Below are 12,086 nucleotides of genomic sequence, written 5' to 3' on the forward strand. Positions count from 1 at the left end.
CCTAGGCGAAAATAAACCGCAGGTATTTTTGTACGTGCTACATTTCTGTGACAAGCGTCACAATGCTGTAGCTTGCACGTCGTAAACAGCGTTCGGTGTCTCACCTCAACACCAGAGCGGGCATCGGTCGTTTCCAGCGTGCAGCGTAGGCAGCTCTCCAGTTTCTCGGTGAAAACAGGCAAGATGCCAACAGATGTTTTGAGCATACCATAAACGTATAACGGTTTACCGGACGCCTCCCGCGCACGCGTAGTGACATGGATGCGGCCAGGCGACCTAGGTCACTGCGCGCGCACAGGAGGCATGCGGTAAACCGGCATACGTCTCCGGTGGTCGTATCGGGTATGCTAAAAACGTCTAATGAAGGATGGACGAAGACGTCGCTGAGTAGGCACCAACTTTATTCGAATTTAAAACAAGCAAATGAAAGTAAGGAAGTTGGTTGGGATAGTGAAAGCACACAGCTTACGCCTTTACTCGGTACTTGCAAGAACGGCGACAGACGACTGCTAGGTCACACAACTCTGCAACAAATATTAGACATTAATTATCTAAGTATTCCTACGGTGTATTACGCAAAGCTGGTCTTGCTTGTAAGTACGTTGCTACAACGTCAGCCGCAGTAAAAAATGCGCGATGACTATATGGGTCACAAGATAGTCCCCTTCTTCCGATTACTTTATTTATACGATACTTTAGGCCTTGGTGCAGCGCAAGCAAGAGGGCCATAATTAGAGTAAAATACGTAAAAGACAATTAGTTAACAGTGCACAGAACACCAACGCAGTCCACTAGCTGCGAGAACAAAACAAGGAAAAGAAACATTATCTCTGGTAATGAAGCATTAGTGCCCAAAACAATGAAATCACAGTGAAATCACGATGAGTGATAGCTCTCAAAAAATTTTTTCTTTATCGTACAGCTTTGTCGAGCTACGCGTCTCTGTGCTGGGCTCCAAATTTGATCAAATTTTCACTGTCCTGCCCAAACGCAAAGAGGAGTTGCGTTCTATCCTATTCCAACCCATACCCACATTGTGCACGTGTGCTCGCGTGCCTGCTGTCGAGACGACCATTAACTATTTCTCACTATTCGTTACCGTAAGCTACGGTGCTGAGTTTCGCTAGCTGTACCTCGGAAGTCCATGTTGGAGCTGTAAGCGCAGTCTTTCCACACTCCGACCTCATTAAAATCTGTCCTGTATTTTTACTCCTAGAGATGTACTTACAGATTTTTCACGTATCTGTGCTTGACTCGAGGCGCCTCACAGATTCCGCTACTAGAAGTTCGCACTCTTCACGTGGCTTGCCCGAAACCAGGGCGACTGAATCGACGAGCGAGTCGGACGTGGACAGCAGTCGCAGAGCTCGCAGCGAGTCGACGTCTTTCAAGTCCTTCAACACGCACTCTACAGCGCGATTTAGAAGGGAACGATTCCTGTCGACAGCACTCAGGACGGGAGAGATGTCGCCTCCGTAAGTGACAAAACGGAAGTCAAGCGCAAGAAGAACGAAGTTATCCTCAAGTGCCCGCGCCAGCGAGCACAGAGCACTGTCCTCCAAGTAATGTGTCCTGAACTTGAGACGCTGCAAAGTTCTGTTTTCACGCAGCATCAAGGCTAGGGCCTTGACACATCCGTCGTTCCTGAGAGAGTACACGAGATGTGCCTCTCGAACGGTCCTGTTAAGGGCAATGCCCTTTATAACCTCAGCCACAAAACGCGGCGACCTGTCGGTGTCTTTCAGAACCAGCTTCCTCAACGTCTTCGTGGTATGTAGAAACGAAGCGACCACTTCGCCACAGGCAGGTTTAATATTACCAGGAAAGTCAATAGCGAGTTCTGTAATGGACGAGGGGTCCACAGCGGAGAAAAGCCCCCCGACAGCAGAGGGTGCCGCAGTTTTCATCCATGAAACGCACAGCCCATCAAACGGATGTTTTTCTTGTCGTAGACAGGCAGCCCACCCCTCCAAACCGTGCGTGTTCCAGGTCACCTGCAAACGAGCGCAAATGCCCATTGTCAGAGGCGAAGACGGTACCCAGTCTTCGGGAACGTCAATCATCCCTAGACGTACGCATTCGGCCGTGTTGTTTCGCGCAAGAGCTTCGGAAAACCTTGACAGGGAATCCGCGGACAGACCGCAGCCGGAAAGGTCTAGGCGGCGCAGGGAAGAATTGCGAGGCAGGGCTTCTGCCAAAGCCGCGGCCCCTGCATCGGTAAGGTCATTCGCAGGAAGACACAGCTCTTCGATAGATTTGTTTTTGAGCAAGACGTCGGCGATTAGCGGTGCCACCCTGTCGGGTAACCGCACGTTAGAAAGCGTCACGCTCTTCAGTCGCTTATTTTTGCAAAGTGCTTCAATGCCGTCGCAGAGTATGGAAAACGATGAAAAGCCTGCGTCACCCAACGAAAGCTCCTCGAGGCTGTCGTTGTACTCCAAGGCGCCCAGGATGACTCCAACCACGTCTTCTCCCAAGCAATGTATGCTGAGTTTCCGAAGCGTTTTGCTGTCTATCAAAGCGCCCGAAAAATAAAATGCTTGTCGCATGGAGAACTCCCCGAGGCCATCAAACTGGAGAGAGGTCAGGTTAGACGAAGTGCTAATGGCGAGGAACAATTTCACCACCAGCTTTGTTGACATGCCGTTGTAGAGAAAGAGGTGACACAGTTTTCCTTCTTTCACTGCTTTAGCAATGCTGTTCATGGCCTCTTTACCTAAGACAAGGTTGGTTGCATCCAATGACTCGAGTCGAAGAGAAAGCTTGGCGACGGTTTTCGACACGACGGCAGGCACGTGTGGGGAACGAAACACAACTTGCTCGTAGTCATAGCCAATATGAGCCTCTGTCAGAGCGCTGTTACCTTCCAGAGCTTTGCTCAGCAATGAGGGAAAGCTGAACACCATCACTGCTCTAGTTCCAAGCTCAAGCCGTGTGATACAGCGGTGCCGCTTGAGCAGCAAGTAGGCCAGAACAGCACCCTCCAGAAGCATACTGTCCGGGCGCGGCTGGTTGACGTCAATACCGCGGATGGCACTCAGTGTGAAAGAGCCAGGAGTGTGTTCCGTGATGTGCATGCGGGCTTGCCATAGGACCTCGTTCATTTCGGGTAAGTACCACGCTATCCAGCAGGTCATTTGGGAGCCCGCAATGTGTCTGCATGGCGTGAGGAGGTCAGCACCACGGCCTTTAAACTTCGCCACCAAACTTCTGAGCCTAGTCAAAAGACATACACTGTTCACAGTACGAAGTTCTTTCTCGATGGCCTCCAACGTGCTAGATTCGGGCTTCATTTTCTTGCGTTTCTGGAATAAAAAAAGACAACAGTACTTTCACTTAAACTTGTACGCAGTCACAGGTGAAAAACAGAGGAATTAGACTGGACAACGCACAGTGCAAGGTTACTCTGAGCAATGAGGGAATGAAATGAGGCGACTGCTGGCAGACGTGGTATTTGTTATGTCCCCGATAGTACGTCCGGAAGAAGAACGAGGCCAGGTCATTCGTGCAATGCATGTCTCTGACTTCGTCTGAATGCTGCATTTACAAATGGCTTATGGTATCATTTAGGACAAGTGAACAGTCCGCACTGCCACAACTGCGGATCAATTGAAACAGTGCACGAGTGTGCTTAGTGTATTCACATCGTATGAAGTAGCTTACCCAAGTGCATCCAACAGTGGACTGAGTATTAAGTCCCTTAGCCCGCCTTACAAAGCAAAGACGTGCAATCAACTTTTGATATGCCTAATTACACGACGCTGGTCAACTATACACACTAAAACCTCCTCCTATCCTATCATTATGCACACTTAATGCAGTACACTTTGTCAGCCCATTTGTTAGACATTGCTCTTCATCATTTTCTATCTTCTAGCATTACTCTTTGATGCATCGCAGCCCAAATTCAATGCCCAGCATTTTAATTTAACTTCCTACCGCTTTAACATTTTTTGCACCCCTCTCCTTCTGTCTCTCCCCAATTCCCTTCCCCACGTAGAGTAACATGTCAGTGATTTTTAAACACCGGCTAAATTCTATGCATTTAATTAAGCGGTTCCTTCTCTCTCGGACTGACCATATGAACCGAAATTTATGGCATTTAACCTCATTTTATTCACGAGTTTTAAAGCAAAAAACTTTTATAGGGAGCCCGTCCCCGATTGACTTCAGTGCACTATAAACAAGAATGCGCTTATTTGGGAGTGAAAAGGAATAAGCTGTCCTTTAGTGCACTCCCTTTATAAAAGGGTATGTGTTAGAGACAAGCTTACTCCCATTTTCAGTCCGTTCATGTTAGTGTAAGTTGTCCACAGCACAGCTGGCGGCGCTACAAAGGGGTTGGCACAAGTTCTTAATCTTGGGCTTCAAAAGCCTCTTGCACTATTGTATTTGATCAATGACTTGATGCAATGTCTTGAGTACAACGTTACCAAATGCTGCCCATGCAGTCTTTTGGATACAGAAAGCTCATCCGCGATGATCGCCAGTAAGGAGCCCTGAGTCACAGATGGCATGCCATCAGAGCAAAGCGCAGCTAAGTCAGAGCCAAGAAGCAGCAGGCGGTATCGCCCCATGGGAAAAAAGTTAATAAAGAATAATGTAGAAATAATAGCAAGAAAAATTAAAAGGTATAAAAATTAAAAAGAAGTAAATAGAAATAATGACGAAAACCAGAGCTCAGAATGGCAGCAGCACGGCTTTTCATTGAAATACCGTGTTAAGCAGTAGCATAGTGTTGCTTAGCTGCTGAAGTTTTTTTTTTTTAAGTTTTCAAGACGCTGTTGAAGTTGTAAAAGTGGTCTTGCTTACAATAACATGAGAATAACAGAAGCCTGAGCACGAGCAAGCACTCGGATAAGCCTTACCTTAGCAGTGAGAAGGCACGTCGGCACCTTATAACTTTATGCAATGACTGAGACACGGTGACTGAGATTAACATCATGCGATCACCCGTGCACCTGTTGTCACCAGGGTAGTATCAGATATATTTTTACTCATAAGAATAATTAATGAGTTCGTACTGCATTCTTTGAAAGGACAGCGGGTTTTGTCATTTGTGTGCATTCTATTTACTTGAGTGCTAAATATTTTGCTATCAGTATTCATAGATTGTCGCTGCACATTTTTCTGGCTGCTGTTAAGCGGCCCCTAAGGCTCGATGGTAAAACATTTTTAGAGAAAAACTTAATTCTTTTTCTTTTCTTATGGGCCCTATGTGATCACTGGAGACGTGAACATTCTCTTACTGCAGAACAAGAAACATTGTTGCAAAATACTTTAGTGCATTAACTACTATCTATGTTGAGGCAATGATAAACCTCCCATTTGTGCTGAGCTGCCAAAGAGTAGTAGACCACACTAATATCTCCCCTGAAGATGATGATGATCATAGCCCAGAAAATGTAGGGTCAATTTTTTTGTTGCCCTTTACATACTACCTCGGTTATTAAGAAGCCTTTACGAGAAAAGGTACGTGGTAACATGACGGCAGGAAGTAAGCTTTATGAAGCGTGCCATCGCCCGAGCGTCGAAGTGCCGACCCTACGTGACTGTGCATGCGGCATTTATTTTGGCTCGGTTATCATGAGCAAAGATGGATTCTTTTTTATCACTGTTTTTTTTATATCCGTGATGGTTTGTCAAAAGGAACTCGCTCGGGATGATAGAGCTACATTTAGCCAGTATTACACAAGCTCGAAAAACAGATAGAGTTTATTTTTCCGATGCAACTAATTCACACAAGTCACTTTGTTGGGAAAGTGTAGTAACATTATTAACAGGAGCACTATCCCATCAATTCAGGGAAAGAAAGGGAGTAGGACAGCCAGTTCGCTGTCGTGATGCGAGAGCAAATACGTCGTTGCACTAATGGCGTGCGGAGGCCCCACGACCCTCACAACGCTTTGAAGGCGCTCAGACAAGGAGTCAAACAGGCTGCTTGCAAGGTCAGGAAGAACCTGGAGCCTGCTCCATTCCTCTTGAACCGCTGCCCAAAGGATATCTGGTGATGATTTGTGCAGCTGCCTTACAGCTAGTCGCTTTTTCATTAATCCCCATATATTTTCAATTATATTCAGATCTGCTCCTTTGGGAGGCCATGGCAACTCCTGGATGCAGAGCTGTTCAAGCAGTTACCAAACGCAGCACGGCTGAGGCTGCTTACAAAAATAACTGCCAAACAAGCAAAAAAAAACAACTATACTATTCTTCACCCGTTGCCTGTGGGAGCAAGGCTGCGCTAAAAAAAAAGAGAGGGCGACACAGAAAAAATAAATTTTGCTGGGCCGTGACAGTCCGCTGAACCCCCATAATACTGTCGAATGGGAACGGCCCGGCACTCTCGTTATCAGCCTCTTCGTCATCCGCAGCGCCACGCATTGTCATTCCGGCGCTCCAGTGTTCCGTCATGTGTGCTAATCTCTTTTACTCGTGACTGTACCTATAAAGGCCTTCGCCTTAATATTTCTGTAACCAATTTATGCAGTGAAAGCAAATCCACCCTAGTCCGATAAATCGTCATATCGCGAGATACAACTCAGAAACGAAGCAGCCTTTCCCCATCAAAGGACCCCCTTCCAACCAATGTCGTCGACCAATTTTCATGGGCCTGCTATCGTGACAATGCAGGGAGCAGCAGGTGAAAGGGGATAGTCCCCTCTTTCCATGGTCCAGAATAGTCCCCTTCCTGCATTGTCTCAGTGCTCCCTGCATTGAAAACTGAGAAAATCGGGAAAAGCTGCTTCATTCTTGAGTTGCAGCTGACTATACGGAGTTCTGGTACCCCAATACATTACCAAGCTTTCCAGTAAAGGCAATGGGCGTGTTCGCTTATTGGACTCTCACAGGGTTTAAATTCCGGATGCTGCTGAGAGTTTGACCCACCACTTTTCCTCTGTGTACAATCCTGCACGTTGTGATTCAGCTGGCGCACCGAATTCCGTTCTTTTAACAGGAAGATGATAAGTGACAGTCTTAAGCGTCTTAAGTACACTTTGTCCTAAAGCGCATGCATGCATGTTGTTGTTTTTTTGTCTTTTTTTCTGTTCTACTGATCTTGATACATTGCTCCTTGTCATCCCTCCCTTTTCAGATTATTATATTCATGTACTCGTCACTTTATGCTGTACCCACTCCCCTGCTAAAATGCTTCGGCGCTGCAGGGTGTACTCTAAATAAATAAATAAAATAATAAACCATCTATGTCCCATTGCCCGAATGGGATTCCGGCCACTATAAAAAAAGTTTTATTGTTGCCTGTTTAATGGTATTTTTGTACCTGTTTTAGACACAATATTTAACAACCGTTTGAAAAGTCCTGCCTTTCCCTGCATGTGGAAAAATGACACTTGTTTTCTCCGTCTTCAAATCAGGCAACACATCTGAAGTTTCCGACTACCATCCCATTTTTCTTGTGTGCAGCCTCTAAGCTTCTTGAATTAGCTCAGCATAAGGTTCTTTCTTTCCACCATAAACATGCCATTACACAATCAGCATGGCTTTGTATCGGGCTGTTCTACTACAAATAAACTGGTAATGTTTATGAAATAGACCTGAGCTGCAGCCCTTCACAGCGGTCACATTGATGGTGTGAAGAATAAAGCAACACTTTGCACCTTGCTACTAACCGATTACTTCTCGTAAACCTTTTGCTCTCTGGCATTGAGGTTTTAATTGTAGCATCAATTGTAAGCATCGCTTCTGCTCCGTCAGCACCAATGGACAGACCTCGCTTGTTTACACTGCAACTGGTCAAATTCTTCAGGGCTCTGTATCAGGCCCAGTACTTTCTATGTTTCCATACACGACATCACCTCCACGGCCAAGAACTCCTGGCTTCTCCTCTATGCTGATGATATCCTTCATCATTGTTCGTTACTGCATCCAGGCTTATCTGCCTTCTCTAACTGGTGCTTGAAGAATAGACTTAGTGTCAGTTCTTCTAAAACCATGGTTACCTCATTTACACATAGAATGCAGTCTTCTATATTGTTATTCTGTGAATTGTATGCCACTGTCCAGGGCTGACGAAATTAGTGACCTCAGTGTACTTTTCGACCATACCCTCAGCTTCTTTTCTCGTACTAAATGCTTTGTACTGCAGGCTATGAGCATACTTGGTTTCATCTGTAGGCTTTTGAGAGAGTTTCGTATTCAGTTCTTTACTTTAAAGATGTACATGTCCATATACTTGCCAATTTGGGAGCATGCGTCAGTCGTTGGGCACACGCTTAAAACAGTGACAAAATTGATGAGTTAAGCAAAAATTTTTTACAAATATTCCAATATCGTTTTCCTTGCACAACGTCCAGGTTCCATTTCGGACTAAATAACTCACCGCACTTCCCTTTTCCTAAGAACCATCGTGTCTGGGCACATATAATCTTTCTGTACAAATTCCGTTGTTTTATTCTGTGCCCTCAGCTTCTAGTGGGTATTTAATTTCGTGTCCCATGAAAAAGCATAAAGGAATGCCGACTATTTCAAGCTTCTGCACTTCTCAAGCTCCCCACTGTCTTCATTTATAGTTGAAGTCACAGTATTCAATTCTGATGATTTTTTTATCACATGTAACTTCCCCCTGTATCTTGATACATGCATTCTTTTTACCTTTTCAATTCTTCTTTCTTACTTCTGATGTCACTTCTGTGTTTGCATTGATATTTTTACTTTAAAGCCATGTTTTTTCATCTGTACTGCATATGTTGATTATATTTTTACTGTATCTATGAACTGACCTTTTATTCAAAGGCCATTTTTTATTACCATTCTTTTGTGGATGTTCTTTGTGTGACGTGTGCCTGTAAAGCATGCTTTTTAGTGCTTTCATTCAGTATGAGGGCACTTTTTTACAGATATCCTCTCTTCGTGTTATTTCATTCTTCTATTGGCCGTTCACACTTTATGTAGCGTATGTATGCATTTTTTTTTCGTTTACGCTGCACTACTAAGACAGCACGGCTGCTCCTGCATATTTTAATAAATATTGATTGATTACTAATAATATTATCATCACTGCACACATGTCCTATGTGAAGGCACGAACAGCAATCAAAAATAATTTACGCAGCACAAGTGAGAAAGATTTTACACCATATACAAGAGAAAAAATTCGCTTTAAAGAGCCATGAGCGGCTACTACGAAATGTTAACATCGTAGCAATCGAAAAAACAAAAGCACATTATCAAAAGGGTCATATCAGAGGCGAAATGTGCCGAAAGATTACTGATACCAAAGCATGCATTGCATACGAACAAATAATGGCAAAATTGTTCCCATGAGATGGTTTTCCTTGGGTTCTTAAATTAAGCATGCAACACGAGATTGTTAAGAGGTTGCAAACCTCTTCTGTTGTTAGGGGTTCGGTTGCAAACGGCAGGACAGTCTACTTAAGGTATTTATAATTCCCGCCTTCCTTTGACCCGCCTCCGTTCTTGCGCAAACACTCCGTTTCATCAAAGGCGCAAGACAAACGGCGTAAAATCACTCAGCGGTTGCGTGGAACTAGCTGACATTTTACTTCCAAATGTAGTGAACTACATCCGGTTCATGCGCTTGTCTATCAGGCGCCCGAACTGTCATCCGGCAGATAAAAAATAGTATCGGTGCGACACGGGCTAAATTAAACGACTCGCAGGAGGGGCAGTACTGGCATGAAATACTCACGGCAAACACCTGCACCGAAGATACACTGAATACGCACTAGGCGTCCAAGAGCATGACCCGAGCTCAGGTACTGAGCTCTGCTACAAACGCGAGATAAGCACTGCAAACTCGTGACACACGCAACATGTGTGAACCCACGTTAGGAGCCATACCCACGTCCTGACCGCGAACACGCCTTCTCGCAACTGTTTATCATGCACTTAGTCCGCGCGTGATGCTCGCGCTTGTTGACAAGCGGAGCTTGCAGAACATTGATAATACTAGTTGTGAAACTCCGCCAACTCGACTTCAAAATGTGCCCGGTACAGTGGTCGTTTTTCAGAGATATACAGATCGCAGCGCCACCAACATTATTTGTAAAAAGTGAGCTTTTTTTCATTATTTTCCGAAAATTTGGAGTCTTGTTACTTGTTTTAGCTTTTAATTTATCTCTCGGACTGTTATATTTATGTCCTTTAGTCACTCATTGATATTGTTGCCAGGCTCCAGTACGTTTTTCAACAGACACGAAGTTATCATTTGATAACTTGAACACGGTATTGAATTAAAATTAACGCCTTAAATTCTATGCCTCAGATTATATTGCAAGTACGCCCAATAAACCAGTAACCCGTAAGCTCGCCTCGCAGGGCTCGCAGCTCCATTAGGAAGAGAAACATCTGTGGAACGTATAAGGCGCAAAAAGCGCGCGTACGCCGTGAGCGTAGTGCGTCTTTTTAGCTGAACATCTGACAAGCTATCTTACAAGTACAGCTGACCCAGGGTAGCGGGACAACGCACTGGAGAGCACAGAAAAGTAATGTGGTTCACGTGCTCTCTGCCCCCACAGAGAGTCAAGGCTGAACTGCAGCTGTCATTGCTTGCTGCGTATTTATAAGTCATCACAGAAAAAAAAAAGAACTTTATTTATAGTCGGATACAACTTAAGTCTGCAGTGAAGCTCTGCCCACATTCAGGACCACTGTACAGAATTCCTCTACGACAAAAAAAAAATAGTAGTTCGTTGCTCAAACTTTTCTAGTTGCCTGAAAACCACACGAAAAAAATTGTAAGCCCTACAGTTTTTATGTCTGGTTTTTATGACTGGCTAGTGGAGTAATACAGGACGCCGCGGTCAGTGGCCCAGTGTTAACAACTGGCAACTGCTGTTTTTTTTAAAAGTTCTATCCTACTATATAGTCAGAGGAAGTACTTATGTGGTTTTATTACATGTAACTTTGTCCCTCTAACTTCATGTAGCCAGAGGTCACAAGACTATCCAGTTATTCCAGTCCTCGCCTATGAGTGCGTTGGTATCAGGAATGTACTCTAGCCAATCCCCGCCGTGGGTATGTGCCATCAAGCCTGAGGACATCATCATCATGTTGTGCTATTCTTTAAAGTAGGGCACCCAATGAACCGGCGGGTGTTGGTTATTCTTGAACGTAGTGCATAGCAAAGGTCTACAGTGCCTCCTTAAAACCAGCCTAAACACCCGTTCTAAGTGCATTTATTGGGGTACGTGCCCATTTCATGTGACGCCACTCGGTAGGATCACAGTACTGAGTGGTCACAAGCGCAAGACATTCAGCACCCGCCTCGGTGCAGATCTATCCATCGCCCTTAGAGGGGGTGGTCCCACTTGAACTACGTATGTATTTCTTCGACTCCTTTGGGAAAAAAAAATGGGCTGGTTTTCCTGTGTAATTTTTCCTTTTGCACCATAATAATACATAAACTGATTAAAGGCACGATCAGAACTAATTTTCAGAACCCAATTGCAACTAGCAGAAATATTCAGTTGATTCTAAATGCAATTTCCAATAGCTTTTTTAACAAGGAAGTTCCAAATGGTCCCACATTGCCAAGTAATCCCTCTTGCAAGAAGTCAAGTACGTAGCTCCACTTGCAAAACATCCACTTGTGGTATAACTGCTGATACCGCCGTCTTAACTCTCTACAACGCTTATGCCAGCCGGCTTCAAGAGCTGGAATGAGAACAACATATCAGTGGTTGTACTGTTTTTTAATGCCTCATGTGACCTTATTGATGCTTGCACATTACAGCCACAGTTTGGTTGATAAAACTGAAACAGCATCATAATTATAAACTATTTAGCAGTCGTAAGCAAACGTAACATGGTGAACTATGTGTATATTCTTATGTCTAATGAATCATTTGAAAGAAGAAAACAAGCAGCTAAAATTAGGTGCCTTTGATCCTTTAATCCACAGCACTCCATTCTGGCATCTCTCATAGTCCAGGTGCAGCTTTGGCAAGTTACTCCACATACCACTACATAAGTCCTCCCTCAGTCTCAACAAAAAGCCGGCCATACACATACAAGTCTTCTGAACTATTCACCTATGCTCTTACCGTTGCAGCTTCAAGATGTTCCTTCATGACATTCATAAATGAAGTCTGGCAATGCACCTTGTG

General features: G+C 44.5%; 1 protein-coding gene across 1 annotated transcript; it reads right to left on the bottom strand.

Moving 5' to 3' along the window:
- Positions 1–384: 384 nt before the first annotated feature.
- Positions 385–9,926, bottom strand: LOC144106491 (uncharacterized). The gene is made up of 2 exons (XM_077639312.1): positions 9,668–9,926; positions 385–3,305 (listed from the first exon to the last, which is right to left on the bottom strand). The coding sequence occupies exon 2, from the start codon at positions 3,291–3,293 to the stop codon at positions 1,236–1,238; it is 2,058 nt and encodes a 685-aa protein (XP_077495438.1). The 5' UTR covers positions 3,294–3,305; positions 9,668–9,926; the 3' UTR covers positions 385–1,235.
- Positions 9,927–12,086: the final 2,160 nt, after the last annotated feature.

This window comes from Amblyomma americanum, chromosome 10 (genome assembly GCF_052857255.1).
Source record: "Amblyomma americanum isolate KBUSLIRL-KWMA chromosome 10, ASM5285725v1, whole genome shotgun sequence".
In the NCBI taxonomy this organism is placed as follows: Eukaryota; Metazoa; Arthropoda; class Arachnida; order Ixodida; family Ixodidae; genus Amblyomma; species Amblyomma americanum.